The sequence below is a fragment of the Trichosurus vulpecula genome, chromosome 5 (genome assembly GCF_011100635.1).
Source record: "Trichosurus vulpecula isolate mTriVul1 chromosome 5, mTriVul1.pri, whole genome shotgun sequence".
In the NCBI taxonomy this organism is placed as follows: Eukaryota; Metazoa; Chordata; class Mammalia; order Diprotodontia; family Phalangeridae; genus Trichosurus; species Trichosurus vulpecula.
The window spans coordinates 182042860-182064017 of record NC_050577.1 but is presented as its reverse complement, the minus strand read 5'-3'; the positions used below and the strand labels follow the sequence as shown (position 1 = coordinate 182064017).

The 21158-nt window shown below is 35.8% G+C and overlaps 1 protein-coding gene across 1 annotated transcript in view; it reads left to right on the top strand.

The window, feature by feature from the left end:
- The window catches only part of ETNK1 (ethanolamine kinase 1), a 71083-nt gene extending 55295 nt beyond the window's left edge, over positions 1-15788 (top strand). The window contains exons 7-8 of the mRNA XM_036758495.1: positions 9384-9457; positions 9805-15788. Coding sequence (XP_036614390.1) covers positions 9384-9457; positions 9805-9877 — 147 coding nt within the window. The 3' untranslated portion in view covers positions 9878-15788. The remainder of the gene's footprint in view (positions 1-9383; positions 9458-9804) is intronic.
- The last annotated feature ends 5370 nt before the right edge of the window (positions 15789-21158 follow it).

The window sequence follows — 21158 nt, the reverse complement described above, 5'->3', positions numbered from 1 at the left end:
AGAGGAAGCTTTAGAGATCATCTAGTCTAAGCTCTTTTTTTTTTTAAACACAGGGAAATTAAAATCCTGAGAATTAGGTTCATAGAGGTAATTAGTAGCAAAGCCAAGACAAGAACCTAGATCACCTGATTCCTAGTCCAGTGCTCATTACCTCCCCTTTATTTATAGTACATAATATTCAAGCTGTATTTGTCCTGTGACACTTTAAATATATCACAGTATAATTTAAATCGTCACAGGATAGATGTAGTATCTTCATTTTATAGAATGAAATACTAAGGCCCCTGGTGTTTATGACTGAGTTGACTCATCTAGGTAGGAAAAAGAAATAAAGTATTTCTGCTTGATGTAGACCTGATGCTTTTCTATCTTACTTTCTCCCTTCTGATTACTGTCCTCTTTGGAGTTACAGTAATCAGTGTTTATTTGATTCCAAGATAACCCTTTCTTCCTTATGTAATAGGTCTGCCTTTATTTTATACATTTAAATAATGTGAAATCAGTATTTTTGAGGGTTACAGCATCCATTACCTAATTTGACACATCCAAGGTGTCATGAAATTAACTTGAGAAGCATCTGTCCATTGATTCTTAAAGGATTTATATTTTAATATCGTCTTTCCTTAGGGTTGGTATGATACAAGATTAATGAGGAGAATGGAAAAAAAGGACATGTGGAAATCTCCATGTATTTTTGAGTTGAGTAGTTGACTGGTGACTGAGGTGACTTGTTGACTTCCCAGCTTTAGTTCTTGCTTTTGTAGATTGGGTGTAAGCTTTTCCTGATTTCCTCCACTTGTTAGCATACTATCCTACTCCTTTCCTGAACTTGCTTTGTAATTTTCACTCGGTGTATACTTTCTGGTATACATGTTTTATGCCCCAGTAGATTATAATATCATTGAGAACAGGAATTATTTTTGGTTGTTTTTTTATTCTTGGTGCCTTGCAATGTGTAGTAGACATTGAAACCTACTGTTGATTTGAACTCAATTAAATTTGAGTTGTGAATTGTAGGATGTAGGTCTGAGGGAGCAACTTGAGATAGAAACAAAGTGCATTTATCAAGCACTACTGTGCTACATGCTGAGGATACAAATACAAGCAAACCAGACATTCCTCATTCTTGAGGAGATTATATTCTAATAATGGAAGTCAACATATAAAGGGGACTTGGAAAGGAATGTGAGAGTGGGGTCACCTGGAGTCATGGAATCCAAGGCTGCTGGAATACAGAAAGCATGGTGAATAGATAGATGCAATGTAATTATTAGCCCATTTTATAGATAAGAAACAGTTTCTGAATGAGGGTTTGAACTATGTGAATATATTGAGGGTAGATAAGGGTAGAGTGAGATTGGGAAACAGTACACTTTCATGGGAACACAGAGTGTGTGAAGAGGAAGTAGTATGAAATATGGGTATAAGAGAATATTGCAGCCAGATTATGGAGAGCTTGTAATGCTCGGCTAGGGAGCTGGTATTTTGTCCTAAAGGTAGTCACTGAAGGCTTTTGAGAAAAGGAGTTATCTAGTCATACTTGTGCTTTGGGAAGATTATTTTGGCAGCTATGTGAAGGATGGATTAGAGAGAGGTCAGGCTAGAAATAGGGAGAACAATTAGGAGATTTAGTATTGTGTAAGAAAGAGTTGATGGTCTTCCCAAACTAGGGTGTTAACAGTGTAAATATGAAGAAGGTGTCAAATGAGAATTGCTGTCAAGGTAGAATCCATAAGACTTGGTGACTTGTGGGAGGAAAAAAGTTGGAGATGATAGAGGGAAGAGTCAAAAATAAATATATGGTGTTAGACCTGTTTGACTAGGAGGATAGTGTTTCCATCATTAGAATAGGGGAGTTGTTGGGGGGTGGAGAGTGATATTCATTTTCAGACCTTGTGAACTTTGAATTTTAGTAATTGCTGGAATACTTAGTTGAATTTTCAGATTTGGAACTCAGGGAATAGGCTAAAGGTATGCACCTACATAAACTTGTGATCCATCTTCACAGAGATTGCTAAGCAGGAGAATACAGCAAGAGAAAGAAGAGGAAATTGTGGTTCATCCCCAGTTAAGGAGTGAAAAGGTTAAAGGTGAATCAGCAAAGAGGACTCAAAAGAGTGACGAGCCACATTGGGTAGGCCCTGGAGAGCAGTGTCCTAGCAACAAAGAGGAGAAAACAAAATGAAAATGAGATCTGTGTTCTGTTGAAAAAAGGGCAAAGAGGAAAAACCACAGTATTTTAAAAATGGGCCGTTGGGGTGAAGCCACCTTATAGAGCTTGAGTGAATGACTGGTGAGGAACACAATTTATTATCAGAGGTAGCACTGTCAAGGGAAGGTATTTGAGGACAGTGGAAACCTGAGTATATTGGTAGGTGCTAGGGAAGGGAGCTAGAGGAAGAGATTGAACACTTGGCATGATTAACTGGAAATATGACTGGAATATGGAATATGAATATGATAGGAAGGGAGAGTATACTTAATTCAGAAGAAACCGGACAGGTAAAGAATTGGGGAAGAAGTAGCATTGTATATTAACAAAATATACTTATGTGAGGGAATCCAGGAACTAAAAGGGGCAATCTTCATAGAAAGCATTTGGATGAAGATCAGCAAACACAAAAATAGAAATGATGTTGTCATTGGATTGTGTTTGTGGGCATCCTGGACAGAACATGGCAATAGCTTACAAATTTAGAAAATGGGTCACACGCCTGGCATGAAGGCACATTGTAGTAGTTATAAAGATTTCGATTTCAATCGAAAGCTCTCTCTGCCTAACACAGAGCAGACTTTCGCCGACCTAATACAGACTTTCCTTTACGATTTCATTGTTCAGAAGGTGGAGAAATCAACCAAGGAAATAAATAAGTCCAATTTTCATTAAGAAGGGGGAACTTGTTAGGGCACAGTAGAAAAAAGAGCTGGATTTTTAGAGCCATAGGACTTGGGTTCAAGTCTAGGCTTTTCCATCTCTGCAACCATAAGCAAGTTATTCTCTGGCCTCCGTTTCCTCATTTGAAATATGAGGCATTTGGATTAGGTAACCTCAGAGGTCTCTTCTACCTCTAAATTTATGCTGGGTCACAAATGATGGGAACCTTGGGGGAAAAGTGATAATTCCCTTAAAATGTGTTTATATAGAAAAGGTTAAGAAAGCTGAACATAGCTAGTTAGATATTCTAGAAGTATCTTCTAGATTTGATTAGAGATTTCTGAGAGTTCAGAGAAAGAATAAAGGCAAGATTACATGACATAAAATGGTACAGGGGAAGTCAATGTAGAAGAGATAGAACCTTTCAGAAACTTCCTAAAGAAGTCTGGCTTGTGCCCCTGTCAGTCATTGAAATTCTTCTTTCCAGAGCCACCGTCTTGTTCTGATGGCTGGTTACTTTTTGCTTTTGAGGTCCCCAGGTCTATTTTTTTTCTTCAGCTTGCTTGCATCATGCTAAGGGAAAACTCAGAGCTCCATGCTATTTATATGGTAGATTAGTAGATATAATTTACTTAGGTTCTGTCAAAGCATTTGACAAAAGACTTTCATGGTGTTTTAGAGAAAGGATGGGTAGATTTGTACTAGATGATAGAATAATTAGATGAAGTTGGAACTGTTTGAATGTCTATAACCAAAGAGTTCATTGTCAGCTTTGGAGGGATCTCCGGTGAAATGGCCTAGTTATCTGTGTTTGGCCCTTTACTGTTTGAGATTATTTTTTATGTTTTGGGGTTTGTTTGTTTTTTGTTGCAGGGGGGAAGGCAGGGCAATTGGGATTAAGTGACTTGCCCAGGGTCACACAGCTAGTTAGTGTGTCAAGTGTCTGAGGTAGGATTTGAAGTCAGGTTCTCCTGACTCCAGGGCCAGTGCTCTACTCACCGCGCCACCTAGCTGCCTCAGTTTTTTTTTAATCAGTGACTTGCCTGAAAGAAGGTAGTATCCTTATTGAATTTGCAAATGATAGAAAGCTGGAAGTTACTGTTAATAAACTATGTGACAAAGGTGGGCTCCAAACAGAGATATTAAGCTAGAATATTGGGTGTTGAACGATGGCATTTAATAGGAATAAATGTAAAGTCTTGGGTTCCAAAAATCAATTTTACATGTTACTACATGGAGGAAGTGTAGCTTAATAGGAATTTATCTGAAAAAGATCTGGGATTTTTAAGGCCTACATACTTACTGTGAGTCAGAAATGTACTATAGTAACTTTAAAAACCCATATGATATAAGGCTTTATTATGGATAGTGTAAAGCTTAAGGAGGGGATAATCCCCCTATACTCTGATTAGACCACTTCCAAGATATTATGTTCAAAATTGATTGCCACATTTTAGGATAGCTGGAGGGTATTTAATGGAGGGTCATCAGAATTGTGAAGAACTTCTAGGGACTTGACATATAAATATTAGTTGAAGGAAATGGGAATGTTTAGCTTGGGAGACACAAAGACTTGCAGGGATGGGGGTAAGCATCGTAACTACCTTCAAGTATTTGAACGAACTATTATGTCAAAGGATTTTGTTTTGTTTTGTTTGGCCCCAGAGGACAGATTTCCAAGCAGTGATTGTAAGTTGCAAAGGGCCATATTTAGGAAATGGAAGGAAAAGCTTCCTGATAATCCAAAAGTGGAATGAATTTCTTCTCCCCATTCTCCAGTTCCTTGGAGACTGTCAAGTAAAAGCTTGTTAGGCATGTTGGTGAAGTGGACTAGATGTGACCTCTGAGGTTCTCCTCAACTCTGAAATTCTGTAATTCTGTGACCCCACCCAACCCCCCAGTCATCCCCAAACAAGGGGATAATTCCACATAATTGTTGTCTCTTGATTTTTATTCTCCTTCATATAGTAGAAGGCAAGGCTGTGTCTGCAAGAGAGTGAGAAGACAGGGTGGAGTTAAGACAGTAGGGAACTAAATATTTTCAGTGAGAAATGTGATAGGGCATGAATAAAAACATTGCCTTGCATCACTGAGGTTAGATAGTATAAATTGTGGGGAGCCAGATCAGCAGCACAGTTTTGTGATTTTATTTAGCAATGCTTAGTGGTCTGGGACTTGGAACAGAGAAAGTGATGTAGAGTGTTCTTCAGGGTTGGGGATTTAAGACAAGAACGGTAAGAGTTCAAAGCTGCAAAACTCTATGTAAATACGAATATATCATTGTAAAGCTAGGGTAATGGTGGCAGACAGAAACAGCAGTAGGACAGAGTAAAGAGACCTGATATTGAGACAAAGATGAAGAACCGGTTCAGAGTAGAAGTGAAGGGGGAGTGTGCTCATGAAGTGGAAAGACAAGAGATTGTAGCCAGGGTAAGTGATGTGATGTAAGTAATGGGTTTTAGTTATTTTGAGAATGGAAGGATTTCTTCTGAAAAAGATCCAGGATGTAGTGGAGTTGGGTTTTTGGGGGGTGGGAGATGGTAAGTATATGAATCATGATGTATAACAGGGAAGGCTTAAGGTAGAGGAGAAGGCATTTTCATTGGCAGTTGCAAAAGTATAAGGATTAGAGAAACAGGAAATTAGAAGGTAGGGGTGGAGGAAGTGTTAAAGATTGCTGTTGGGGTAGGAGTGCTTGCTGAATTTCAATTAGAATGTTGATGTTTTAGGTAGAAGCTAACGTATTATTTAGGTGATAGTTAAGTTTCACAGACAATTAGATTTTATAATAATTAAGATATCATTGTTAACGTTAAAATAGACTGTGGTACATATAAAGCTTTTGTAGTCTTGAGTAGCTATATGTAGCATAATCTTTCTTTTCAGTCATTTATATTCATTTAATTTGTTCCCTATAGTTCTTAGTTCCATTTTTTTTGGACAAATAATTTCCATTTACCAGCTTTGTGATTTTGAATTTCATTTTCCTCATCTCTAAAATGGACATAATAGTGTTTTTATAATTTATTTTATAACGTCGTTGCAAGGACAACACTTTTTATACTGTGAAGTATCATGTAAATGATCATCCTTGTTATTACTTTGCTTCATTTTACAGTTGTCTTTGTGACCTGAAAAGACAAATTATTATGCTCTTACCAATTAGTTATCATCAGAAATTTCAGTTCCCGTGTCTTCTCCCTCTGCCTTCCCCCCACACTCACCCACGCATATACACATTGCTTTTGGCATTTTGATATCTCATTTTACATACGGCTAAGGCTTATGCTAGGAAATAGATTTTTGACAATAGTCCATTATAAGAATCAGCATCCAAAGCACGACATTTAGTAGTTAATTATAATTGTTAAAAGCAGTTAGGTATTAAACATGTTTCATTGGATTGTGGAAATGATCCTAGGTTTTTTAGGATTCTGGGCTACAGGTTCTGGAATGAAGCACGAACTGGAAAGGCTTTGAGTTGGAGCTTGTCATTAGAGTTTGTATCTAGTCAGACACCATGTTAATTAAGTGTAGAGAAGCTTATTCCCAAATCATGGACGTGGGTAATGAATTTTGGGAGACACATGAAGTGATGATCCACTGAAGTGTAGAAGGATAAGGATCCACAGTGATGGAGTCACATCTTTTGAATTATTCAGCTTAATATTAATCCTTCATAAGTGTCCTTGCTGAACAAATTCTGCTAATTGATGCAATGCAGTAAGTATTTACTAAATACCTAATTGTCAGGTGTTGTACTAGGTTCTTATACAAATACCAAAGTTAGATATTTCCTGCACTTGGGGAACTTATAGTCTACTGGTAAGGGCATACAATGTGTAAGCAGATAATTTTGGAATGTGGAGACATGCTAATAACTAGGAGAGTAAGGAAAGTGCTCATTAAAGAAGCACTTGACCTTAGCCTCGAAACAGCTTGCAGATTCTTAGATGTACAAGTGTGGAGGTAAAGCATTCCAGGCATGGACAGATAGCTTGTGCAAAGGCACAGAGACAGAACACAGAATGTCATCTAGGGAGCAGGAAGTTTGATTGGAATGTATGAAGGAGAATAATATAAAATCATTTTCTTTAAGAGCTATTATTTTATTCTAGAGGCAGTAGGAAGCCTCCAAAGCTTTTTGAGAGGAAAGTGACATAATTAGACCTGTGCTTTAGGAGTATCATTTTAGCAGCTATGTGGAGGATGGATTGGAGAAGGGGGAGACTGGTTAAACCTATTGCAGTAGTCCATATAATTAAGTAAGGAGGGGAAAAGAGGTTGTGATACGAGTGAAAGAAGAGAACAAATGCAAGAGATGTGAAGACAGAATAAATAAGACTTTACAACTAATTGAAGACTAGAGGTGAGAGAGAAGGGACAGTCTGGACAGTCAAGGATGACTTTAGGGTCATGAACCTGGTCACTGGAAGAGTGGTCATACCCTCAGTAGGAGTCAGAAAGTTAAGATGTGGGGAAAGTTTTGAGGAAAAGATTTTGCATTCCATTCTGGATATGCTGAGTAGGAGCTGCCTACAAGATACCTATGTTGAAATGTCCAACAGGCAGTAGGAGATGTGGGGCTGGAGCTCAGGAGGAAGATGAAGGCTATGTTTTGGGGTCATCTGCATAGAGCTATATAATAGTTGAACCTGTGGCAGCTGATGTGAGATAACTAAGAGTATAGAAGGAGAGAGAGGAGGAGGTACAAATTAGAGCCCTGAGATTATGCATGGGGGTATTGAGTTCTGTTAAAAAGACTGAAAAGTTAATGATTGATTATACAAGAAGGAGGAGAGAAGCATGACAACATAGGTTCCCCAGAGTCCAGGGCGAAGAGAATATTTAGGAGGGGGAGGTCACCAACAATGTCACTTAGTACAAGAGAGTTCAAGAAGGATGAGGACTGAGGAAAGATTATTAGATTTACCAATAACCAAATGATTGATGACCTTGGAGAGAGCAGTAGGTTCAGTGTGGTAGGGTTGGAAGCCAGATTTCGAGGGTGTGAGAAGTGAGTAGGAAGCATATAAGTAGAGACAAGGACAATTTTTCCTTGGACTTTCACTGTAAAAAGGAGAAAATATATTGGATAATAACTAGAGAAAATATTGAGCTCAAATGGAAGTTTTTTTTTTATGGATGGAAGAAAACTGGGAATCTCCTGTAGGAAGCAGGGAAGAAACAAGTAGATAAGGAAAAAATTGTGAATGAGAGTGGATAATCAAGGGGCAAGCTCCTAGAGGAGATAGGATATGGGAATTAAAGGTAGAGGAATGGCACTGGCAAGGAGACAGATGAAGGAGAAGAGAATAGTGCTGAGATTTTTTATGTGTAGAGTTAGGAAGAGGGAACTTTAAATATGAGGCCTCACTTTTTTCAGTGAAGTATGATTTGTGGTCCTTGGCGGAGAGGAGGGAGGAAGATGGGTGGTGCAGATCACTTGAGGGAAAGGAGTTTTGGAAGATAAAATTTTGGAAATATAATAAAGAGTCAGGGAAAAGCCTGTTTATGCACACATGTACACATGATAATAGCATTTACTGCAGAACACCTTTGTGACACCAGTGGGGTAGGTTAAGTATTATCTTTGTTTTACCAGTGAGGAAAGTGAACATCAGGAGAGAAATGGATTTGCTGTGTGGTACACACAGCAGTGCTGTGCCTAGCACCCTTTTGGCTACATCTAAGTGGGTGGGATGCAGACACGGTTATAACTTCAGAGGAAGAAGAGAAGAGAGAGATCCCTGAAGTCTGAGAATTTGAGTTTGAAGGGACTTCATAGAGCAACTAGTAAATCCTTCAGCAACAGCATCTTAGACAAGTAGTCCTGACTTCAGTGATGATTTCCAGTTACATACCTTCTAAGGAAGCCTGTTCCATTTTAGAATAACTCTTTTAAGAATTTCTCCTTACATAAAACTGGAATTTGCCCTCAGTGCAGCTTCTAATTGTTCACTGCTCCTAGTTTTGCCTTCTGGGGCCCAGTTGAAAAAGAAAGATAAGATTTCCTGGAACATGTAGGATTTAGAATCATAGATTGAGGGCTGGTTGGAATCTTAGACTAATTCAGTGCCTCCTCACTTTCTACAAGGAGAAAGCAGGAGCAGAGAGAAGTGACTTATAAGACTACACAGGTAGCAGGTGTCAGTGGTAGAATTCAAACTTGGGTCTCCTGCAACCCAGTCCAAAGCTCTTCCAAGTTATAGCCACTTGTTTTGCTCCCCATCCCTACCCACCATAGGGAACCATAATTGGTGCTGAAGAAAGAGAAGTAAAAAGAAGTAGTCATAATCTTTAGTCACTTTTGATTTACCATTTACAAAGCTAAGATATAAAAACATGAGGTGTTGCTATACAGATAACAGTATAGGCATTTAAAAATTAAAAAAAAAACAATTCGTATAAAGATGGACTATGTGGCAAAAAAAATGTTAAAATTAGTATTTTGTTGCTTGTCTCATAAAAAGTGTTTTGAATTTCATGAAGTTATTCTTTTCCTTAGGCTTCTCATTTCTTTTGGGGATTGTGGGCTTTAATTCAAGCCAAATATTCCACCATTGATTTTGATTTCCTTGGGTAAGTTTTGATTTACTTAAGCATACTCTTTTGTTTGTTTGTTTAGGATTACCTTGATCTAACACTTAGAACCGATGTGAAACATAGGCATTACATTCCTTGAAATTGTAAAGATGATAGTTTTTGGATTGTGGAGCAATCTTAGAAGTATCGCTATCCCTAAGCATGAGATGTAGTTCTTTAAAAAATCCAGTAGATGGCACAATAAACTTAAAAATCTGTCATTAAATCCTGAAACTTTTTTTTTCCTCCAAGTAAAATCTGTTTAGGTTTCAGATTCTTGAAATAAAAGATTTTACATGTTTTCAGCCTTTACTAATTTTGCCATAATTCTTTTTTCTCACTAGGTATGCAATTGTTCGTTTTAAGCAGTATTTCAAAATGAAGCCTGAGGTCACTGCATTAAAATTACCCGAGTAAAGGAGGATTTAGTTAACCTCAAGTGGCTGAGCAATCCTTGTGAACCATTTTTGAAAACAGATACTGAACAGCTAATATTTGTAAAATTCTGTAATTTCATTTGGTTATCTTGCTTTATAAATGATGCCTCTAAACAGCCAACTTATCTTTAAATATTAAATCTAATTCAGAAACGTACCTATTGTTAGTATAGATGGATTAGAAATTTGTTAAATCTGCAAAAGTCTTTAGAGATGGCAGTTTAATCCTCTCTTTGATCATTTTTTCTGTTATATGTGAATTATTTATTATAGATTTAACATGACTCCATTGCTGCTTTCATCAATTTCTGTATGAGAATTGAGTATAGGCAATGAAATTGTTTGTCATTTTTTTAAACTTCAATTTTTCACATTAGATTAATTGAGGTAAATTTTTTTGGGGAGTGTTCATTATAAATAATCTTATTGTACTGTATGTAAAAATGAGTCATTTATTCTTGAAATGCCAGGAACAGGTATAATAAATTTAGACCATTGCTCTAATTTTGGCTAGGAGGTAAAACCTTTCACGTCATGGTAACATTTTCTGAGTTGAATACTGGAATGAATTTGCTCCTGGGAATAATTTTTTTTTTAATTCTCCACTGGCAACACAGTGTGGGAATAGAAATTTCAGTGCCCCTTTTAATCTTGGAATAGATTTACTGACTGAATCTTAGCAAAATCTTTATGATAGAAAATGTTTTCTAATCTAAAATGTGAGTATTTTTCACTATTCCCATTTTTAAAAATTGCTACATAAAATTATTTCTAAGTTATGTGTGATTCTATGTATTGAACAGCGTTACAATCTTTTTAAAAGGTCTTCCATTTGCTCCAAGTAATTCCTCCTTCATTCCCCGCCTACCCCCACAAAAAAGGAAGAAAAGGAAAGGGAACATCTAATCACTCAGCTTCAGTGCTCCTAACTTGGTTTCATGTCTTTAGCACTTAGATTCAGTTGTACTAGGGAAAAAAATCAGAAAATATACAGACTTATAACAAATGGCTGTTGCTTAATGAATGTCTATAAAGTTCAAAGTGATGTATGGAAGCTGTGAAGAATTAAATATTGTAGAGATAAGTTTGAGGATTTGATCATTGTACACTTAAATTGTTATGCCAAGAAATCTTTGAATTCCAAAATGTGAATTAAGGAAAAAGGAAGATATGTATTGGTTTTTTTTAAAGACATTTATTTTAAAAAAATTGGAGGATGGGGGCTGATAACCTAGGGCAAGGGAAGAAGGGACTTCTATAAGGTAGGAGTTAGTTTTTAAGCCTTGAAATTGCTGTGTGAAATTTAATAGTCAACTTTGTAAACAATTATCCTGACAAGCTTTGCACTTCGGTCACATAAGTGCCCATATAAAGTTGACATAATGTGCCTGCGTATTCAGAATGTGCAAGCACAAACTTATCCTACAAATAAATATTGCAGGGAAACTCACCCCCCCCCCCCCCCAAGAATGTTAATTTTCAGAGTATTTACCTTCAGACAAGCACTTTTCAAGATTCTTGAAAGCAATTTGTAGAAAACTTTAAAGGTCATTTAAAGTTGAAAAATTCATTAAGTAAATATCTTCTTAAAAGGAATTTGTTTTCATAACAGTATTAGACCAAGATTCACCTTTCTACCTCCCCTTCATTATTACAATTAGTCACATTTTGGTTTTATTTTAAACCTCCAAAATAATAGAATTAGTAGTTTCTGTTCATTTGACTCAAAATAATATCTATGAAAGTGGAAAAATAGTTTTCCTATGCTATTAGAAATGTTTGAGTTTGTGAAAGTTCTTTTGGTGGATTTTTCATCTACATAAGGAATATTTGATAAATACTATGGAGAAAATACAAAATACTTTGATTTTTTGCTTTCTGGCTATGTAAGAAATAACAATTTGGATCCTTCACTTCCTTGAGAATGGAAGAAAACAACCCTTTCTCTTTTTCTCAGTGTCTTCTCAAGCTGATAATTGTAGATTTGACTTATTCTTACCTAGGCACTGCTGGGAAACTAGTAGAGCCTCAGCTGCCAGCTACTTCTCTGTTCTAGTCATTTCTTAAAGATGAATATTGGGATAACGAGTTGAGGAGACAATCACTTATGCTGCAAGGATATGCCTAACTCACATCTCATTGTGTATGTAGATAATGGGCACAGACTGGGCATGTATAGTCTTGCTATATCTTTGAGAAGGAGGAATTTGGGGTGGGGGGTGGTATTATGATGGTTTTACTCCACTGGTTTATGGGATCATAGTACAGATAGGGCTTACTCTGTTAGAAAAATTAAAATTTCCTTCGCAATAACCAGTTAAGGAATTACAAAAGAAAAATCTCAGAGCCCTAGAAACATTTATAAAAGATTTTCTTTGTGGCTTGCTAAGATGCCATTCTGTTGCCTTTTTTCTATGCTAAGTTAAGGGGCTTGAATGTCATACATAACTCAACTTGTAGTAAACCTGGTATTGAAATAGGAAGAGGGTTATATAAGTGACATTCATGTATGCACAATGTTAGTCAGTAGACCATAGTGGCCTGGGTGCTTTAAAAAGCAACATTGAGAAAATTATTTTCTTTTTTCTGTCACCACTTGTAAAATCAGACCTGGTTAATCGTGTTTAATTTTTTTCGTATCTTTTATCACCAATCTCTGGAAATCTAAAAGGTGTGGCAATAAGTCACATACTTCTAGTATGCTTATTTGTTTACTTGGAACATAATATTAATTAACCAGGTCTGGCCATGTATATAAAGCAATGTAAATAAATGTGTAAATTAGTGTGAATTGTATCTTACACTTATGAGCTTGTGCATTGCCTTGTATTCTTTGCTTTTGTAGAAATATCTCTATAAATAATCAAGCTCCGTATCTCCTCACATCCTTTTTGCTGCTGTTGTTTGTTAATCTGGCATACTTAATGACCCTATCTATACAGTGGGAAGATAAGAGATATGAAACTTGTGAAAAATTATAGTATGCTGTTACATTAAGGGCAGTACTTATTTATTTAACTCTTCAGTACCTAATTTGTAGCCTTTATTAACTTTTATGAGTTAGCACTTAGCCTTTGTGAAGTAAAGATTCCTGGAGACACTGATTTAATTCAGTACAGTCTTAGGCAAATAGAACTGAATTTTTTAGTTTTAATTATACAATATTTTAAGTTTAAAATACTAAACAAATGATTGAAAGCTAAGATATTATTATCTTTCTCTATTTTAGAGGAATTGAGGTCTTTTATACCAAAAGGAATCTGAGTTTGATATTCATATCTCTTAAAAGAAAATTTAAGTTCCTACAAACATAGACCATGCATCTTAACTTCACAAGTACATTTATTCACTCTTAAGATGGTAGAAGAGAATAAGATGTTAGTCCAACTAAATAAATCATTTAAAGTATTACCTGACTTAAAGACAAATTACTCTTTCTGGAGTGTCAGGTAAAACAGAAACCATTCCATTTAAATTTTTACATGGTTTTATCCCTTTGGTTTATTCTCATTCTTTCTGTAACTTTTTTGTAGATCCTAACTTGTACGAAATATAATTTGGTAGTCTTAATTTCTATTTACACACTGCCTTTGATAGGATTGTAAATCTATATGGCTTTAGGACACAGAGTTAAACTATTAAATATTTCCCAAGCTTTCATTTGGTGGAAAAACTAATTGATTCAAGTTTTTTGAAAATGTCTGGAGAAGGGTGATGGTGGCATTAACTGTGATTACTTTAAACTAAAAGGAAATCCTAATAATTTTTCCTCAAGGAACCAAAAATTATAAGCAAACAATTATTAAAGTAGTCACATCTTCTTTTGAAAGTTGCTTTGTGGGAATTATGTACTGTATTTCCTATTTGATTTCCATTTTCTCTTATGATTACAAGCTATTGTAATGTCATTTGACTATGTGGAAGCCTGTGCCACATTTTAAAGCAATTGGCAAATTATTAAGAAATAAGAATTAGAACACAGTAGTGTTTGGCCAACGATTTCATAGTAAATGTGATTAGTCATTTTTAAAAAAATTACTTCCCACAAGATTGGAATATGTACAAATGTGTATATATGTGTGTTGCATATGTCATGTAAACTTGTGTGTGGAGACAACTACAATATTTACTTTCCACAAACATGAGATTTTCCCAATATTTTAAGCTCAAAGGCTCAATTTGTTGCTGTCAAAGAAAATACTTTGATTTATATCACCTCTTGGCTTGCGAATAGAGTTGGGGTGGCAGAGTTCTTATGAAAGTATTTTATTCCATCATGCTTAATTGACACATAATCTGGTGACATTTTAAAAAAATATTTTTTCTACCAAATACTTGAAAGTGAAACCAATAACATGTATTAAGCAAATAAAGGGCAAAACAACCCTGATGTTTCTACTATTTAAGAACATTTTATTTTCATTGATCTTTTTAAAGGGTAACTAAATATTACTTGAGTCTTTAGTATTCTCTGAAAGAAAAATGATGAAATTGCGGGTAGAAAATGATCTTATGTAAACTTAACATGTTTGTTAGTCTGGTCTACTTTCATCTTTTTCCCCATATTAAAAATATATGATAGGCTGTGGATTAGATTATGAAACAACATGTATTCTCTCTACTCTTTAACCTTGTAGTTCTGTTTCTGAAAATTTTTGTTTAGCCAAAAACTTTTTTTTTCAATTATCCATGAACTTGCACTATTTTCTTTGTTTAAAATGTAACATTTTGTAGTGGTGATAGGTTCTATTTCACAATATTGAATAATACCAGTAGTGGGAAGTAGGAGATATCCCATATTGTAATTACTTTACTTATTTTTCACATTGAACTCTTTACTGGCCATTGGTTGTGATAACTATCTTGGAGGATTGGGAGGTTAGCGGGGATTAGGAGATTTTCCATGATAGTGAACCTCACTTGTATATGTCATGAACTCACCTCTGTGGCCTGGAAAAGACCTTGGAATGGAAACACAAAATGCTTAAAATCACTTTGCACCAACCTGTTGTATGCTGCCATACATAGTTAATATGGTGCTACACAGGAAATTGTATTCTCTGGTCATCTGAAGTAGTTTTTCTAAATGAGTTGTTTCATAGAGTTTTGCAACTCCAGCAAAATTAAATCAACAAAGCCTAAGTAAAAACTTTTTTTTTAACTGTGCTGAATTTCAAAAGCCTTTGTACATCAAAGTCACTTTCCATAACATCTTAAGTATTTTTTAGATTTAAAATACACATTTTTGGAAGAAGATATTGCTTCAAGAGCTTAAATGACAACTTCCTTAGAATCAGATGGAAAAACAAAATTTGAGTGATTCAAGGTCATTGTATTAGTTGTGTTAGTTAGATTTGGAAATTGTGGCATAAGGCTTAAATTTGTATTTATCAAATGTGAACTGTAGTAGTGTGATGCTGCTTTGTATATACTGTAAGTGCTACACATAGTCTCAGCACTGAAAATGTATTGATACCTCTCAAAAGAGTTCAACTTGAAGTGTAGGTGTTTTGATATGCTTCAGAAATGTGCGTGTCTGAGAATCTGTTAATCTGTTTGGAATTGAAGATACTTCCTGTTTTGTCTCATTTAATTTAAAATTTAATTTTTATCCTTTTACTACTGTTAATTTGTCAGTGTGTTCTGTGGATACATTGGGGTTGCTGGTGAAGACAGCTAAGATGTTAACCTCATTTATGTTTTGGCTCTGTTCATAAGCTATTATTGGAGTTGATTGTATTTCTTTTTAAAAAGTAAGTGATGTTTAAGCTTTGTTTTTGTTGTATAAATCGTTTTACCATTGATTAAATGAAGGAATGTATCTTTTTGAAGAGATTTATATTCTGTAAATAAAAACTGGTTGTAACAATAAAACTAGGTTCTAACATGTATTCCCAGATTTTGTTGATATTTCAAATTTTTTAATTCTAGATCACTTAAAATTATTTAATAAGTATACATATTCAAATATATTTTTGGAAAGTCTTTTGTACTAATCATTCTCATTCATTTTGTAATTCCCTGCTTAGCAGATAAGAGGAAAAAAGATATCTCCTTTAAAAAAAAACATGGAGAAAGAATGTCGAAATGAAACAAACCATAAATAAACTTTCATTTGATAGCTCTCAAATCTAGTTGCCGTAGTTTAAAATTGTGTCATGGCATATAGGAACTATGAGAGGGATAGAAAGCTCAGTGAGATGTAGTCCATACCTATGAAGAGCTTATTATAATCTAATGGAAGGGATAAAATGAATGCACACCTAACACCCAGGGTAGAGAGTATGACTAGTGCTACTATAAGGGAGGTTAATAGGAAATGGGAAGAAATAAATGAAGGTTTAATGAATGGGAATTCCAAATTTACCCTGAAGCTAAAAGCTTTTAGAACAAAAATTGCTTTAGAACAAAAAAGATGCTCTCTTTTCCTTCATTTGTAAATCTTTTATTTCGTAATTAGTCAAGAGTTTTAAAAATTGGATTTCTAAGGGATTTTTTTTACTACTACATCATTGATAATCCTGACCACATACTCCAAACAAATATATTTTTAGTGTCTCGCTCTACAAAATCTTCAGTGGCATCATCTTACACACTTCCAGAATCTGTCTCTGACCTCTTTATTAAACATTTCTCCTGTTCACATACTTGCCAGGCCAGTCGAACTGGTATACTGTTTCCTGTACATAAGTTCATTTTCACTTTTATGCCTTTTTTGGTTCTTCATGTCTGATGTGCCTTTCCCTCCATAGCTCTACTACTTGGAATCTGTGCCTTCATTTAAAGTGGCTTGGGTGCCATCTCCTACATAAGTCTTTTTCTAATTCTCTTGTTAACTTTCTCTCTCTTGAAACTAATATGTATATACTTAATAGATTTATCTTTGTGCATGTGTATGTATGCGCGCACACACGCGCGCACACACACACGCGCACATATGTATTGCATGTGGCAATCTGCCCCTGTCCTCCCCCTCCTCCTACTTCCACCCCCAGGTATGATACTCCTGTGACTTTGGGCAGTTCTTCAAACTCTGAACCTTAGTTTTCTCATCTGTAGAGTGAAGGGGTTGGACAACAATGACGTCTAAGGCCCTTTTCTGCTCTAAATCTCTTAATCCTGTAATTCCCCAGCACCTAATAAAGTATTTCAATATGTGTCTCATATAAAACAATGATTATTTGGAAATAATGTATAAGAAAACATCAGATTAAATGGTTACTGTGGGTCATAAATCATTGCTTCTTATAGTGGTATCAAAGGATGATTTTCAAGTACATACCTCAGACATTTCTATTCTTCATTAAATAGTGTAATAGGGGTTTGTAGATTGAGGCATTTTGAATGTTACAATTGCTCAGGAGATTCTAGCACTCACGCTCCATGGTTTTTGTTGTTGTTTTGTCTAGAGCCGACTTCATCATAGAGATTCCAGATGTATAGACTTTTTCTCCTAGTGCAGGTCAGCCACTGGCTAACTCAGAAGTTTTACTATTATCTGGGACATTGAAGTTAAATGACTTGGCCAAAGTCAGTGTCTTAAGTCTTCTGGGTCTCTGTCCACTGAGCTAGGCCACCTCTTCTCAAGCTCCATGTTGTTATTAATTCAACAATAAACGTTAACTGCTTGTTATGTACGAGGTGCCATGTCTTTGTGCTGGGGATATGAAAAAAATGAAATAGTCCCTGCCCTCAAAGAACTTAAATTATCCAGGGAGATGGGAACAACCTGCAGGTTCAATCAGGGCTTTGAGTATAATGGGCACCTGAGCTGAAAAACCTAAGGATTCTAAAAGTGCAAATGAGAAAATAGTACCTGCCAGGGCAGGGTCAGCATACCAGAGATGGGGAATGGAATGCTGAGCTTTTAAAAGGTGTAAAATGAATGTGTAAAGGGAATTGTGAACAGTCCAGAAAAGTAGGCTGGAGCCAGATGGTGCTCAAAGTTGAAGGCTAGATTGAAGAATTTATATCTTACGCTAGAGCATGGGGCCCATAAAGGTTTTAATCAGGAGTCTGACTGAATTGGTTGTTGAAGGGCAAAGTGAAATTACATTCAGAAAGGGTTCTCCCTCAGTTTGATATTTTCACTTCTTTGCTCTTTCCCTCCTTCCCCTTTCCAAGTCTATTCCATGTGAGAGTGGGACAGAAACCATACATTTAATTTCAGAGTTTTCATAGAGTTGACTAAGAGAGTCATATCTGTCCACTGATGAAGGATGACAGGGAAGAGTTTCCAAATGATGGTGCATCTACAAGCTCACAACTTTTGTGAATGGGGAGGGCCCCCTTAGACTTAGGAATGTAAGATTAATGATGAATAATGGGTATATTAACAAAAAGACTGAGCAAATATATCAGATTTCAAGCTTGAAGGAGCCTCAGAAACCATCTTACTCTAATCTCTTAGTTTTACAGATAAACAGGCTTAGTCTAATTGACCTGCCCATGATCTCAGCTAATGTCAGAGAAGGGATTTGAATCTAGGTCTTAAGAGCTTCTGGTCTAGCACTATCCACTATGCCATATACAATATGTATTCTATTCTAATACAAATCATGGAAATCTAATACAAAATCACGGAAAAGATAAAATAGACTTGAAACCAAAGAATATAGTATACAAGAAATTAGCTGGCACAGTACATGGCAGGGAATCTTTCTACTTTAACAGTCCTGCTAAACTTTTCAGTTGAGAGTTGCTTGTGGAACAAGTTGCCCTTGTTATTGAGGTTGGCCAGTTTTAGGGAAGATGAAAGAAGATCTCCTTAATAGATAAAAGTATTTTTACACTTGTCTAGATTTTTCAGGTGTAGGATGGAGGATGATATCCCCAAAGTGAGATATTTTTGAATTGCTCATCAAAGGAGGGGAAAATTAGGGAGAGAACACCTGTCATTCTACTCTTTAACCTTGAATATGTGTTCTTCCAGAAAAGTATACACCTATACACTAAGCTGTGTATTTTATTTTGTTGAGATAGCTTAAGTGGCATACTTGGTAGAATGCTGGACTTGGAGTCAAGAAGACCTGAATTCAAATTTCTGAATCAGAGATTACATGTCTGGCCCTGGGAAAGCCACTGAACCTATGAAGTTTCAATTTCTTCATAAAATGGGAGTAACACCTACCACACAGTTGTTGAATCAAATGCTATAACACATAAAAGAGGACCAGGAAATATGTTGGAGGAAGCAGTACAGTTTCTCCTGTAACTCCCAGCAAAGATTTAGGTAGAGTTCACTAGTAATGATTAGGAAACCCAAGGAGAAGCCACAATGGGTAATTTTCCAGCCCAAGATCTCAAACTTAGTTCCCAGGCAAGTAACCAGGGCATTAGCTTTTAACAAACATGGGCCTGCAACTCAATAATTGGGAGAAATGTAAATCAAAACGACTCTGAAATTCCACCTCACATTCATCAGATTGCAAAGGTTAAAAAAAATGACAAATGCTGGAGGGACTGGGAGAAAACAGGTATATTAATCACTGTTGGTGGAACTATGAACCAGTCCAGCCATTCTATAAAGGAATTTGGAACTATACCCTCAACATTTCTATATTGTGCGTATCCTAGCAATGCCATTAATGGGACTAGTAACGGACAGAAAAAAAAAGAAAAGGGCCCATACATACAAAAATATTTCTAGCAATTTTTTGTGGTGACAAAAAATTGGAATGTGTGGGGGTGCCCATCAATTGGGAAATGGCTGAACAAGTTATGGTTTACAGATATGATGGAATACTATTGTGCTATAAAAAATGATGAAAGGCGTGGTTTCAGAGAAACCTGGAAAGACTTGTATGAACTGATGCCAAGTGAAGTAAACAGAACCGGAAGAGCAACTTATGTAACAATGTTGAAAAGACAACTTTGAAAGACTTAGAAATTCTGATCAACATAATGACCAACCATAATTCTTAAGGACTTGTGATGAAACTATCTACCTCCTGACAAAGAGGTAACGGACTCAGAGTGCAGAAAGAGACACTTTTTTTTTTCTGGACATGGCCAATGTAGGTATTTGTTTTGCTTGACTTTACATCTTCCTCATGGGGATTTTATTTTTCTTAAGTTTGGGGGAAGGTAAGAGAGAATGTGGACCTAAAAGTACAATAAAATTGAATTTTTCAAAAGGAAATGATGGGGAAAATCTGCCCAGATACATTAAAAATAAGAAGGAAATGTGAAAATTCAATCTGCCAGTCACTTCTGAAAGAAATCCTAAAATGAATGATGTCCAAGAAAACAATACTGCAGGAAGAAAGAGTTCAGGTACTAAGGAGCCACAGTCACTATGATTGGAAGTTATCAATAGAGATAGAGAGGTTGGAATATAATATTTCAAAAGATAAATAATAAAAGATTGCAAAAAAATTTTCCAGGACACTGAGTATAATCCTACAGGAGAAAAAAGACCATTAATAAGAACATTCAAGCATTCCTAATAGAAGAGCAAGAATAGAATAGAAAATAATTGAATAGAAAATTTGAAATATAAACATGAGTTAAGAGAAACAAAGTAAACAAGAGCAAGAAATCTGAAGATTATACAAAGATGAAGTATTTATAGTCTAATAGGAGAGAGATTATTATATGTCATCTTAGAACCCTATCATCAGTGGTCATACAGGTCATAAAACAGAAGATGGGAGGAATTTTTGTTCTGGAAGGGAAAAGAAGGGAAAGGAGTATACTAAGGGAAGAAAGTAAAAAAGGTAGAAGAACTTTTTCATTTTACAAATAGAAGACAATACAAACAGGGATCCTGTACCACTTGAACTTTGCTTTCATTTGCACTAGTCTAAACACAGTAGACACTATCTGTGTGACCCTGGGCTAGTCATTTAACCCTAATTTGTCTCTGTTTCTTCATCTGTAAAATGAGCTGGAGAAGGAACTGGCAAACTACTCCATGTCTTTGCCAAGAAAACCCCAAATGAGGTCACAAAGTAGGACACAATTGAAAAATAAGTGAACAAAGGGTAGAACACACACGCACACATGCACATGCACACGTACACATTTTGATTTGAAATATTTGACTCAACAGGGAAGTATGAGGGTAGAAGGGATATGAGAGAGAAGGTAAATTCAGGAAGGGAGATTTCAATAAATCGACCATGTATAAGGACATAACCTTACAAACATGCAGTAATATTAATTTCCTTTAGTGATAACAATACAAGAAAAATTATTCACTAAAGGATTTAAATTGATTGGAGATTAACAATCTGAAGGAACAGGTTGGTCAGAGAACA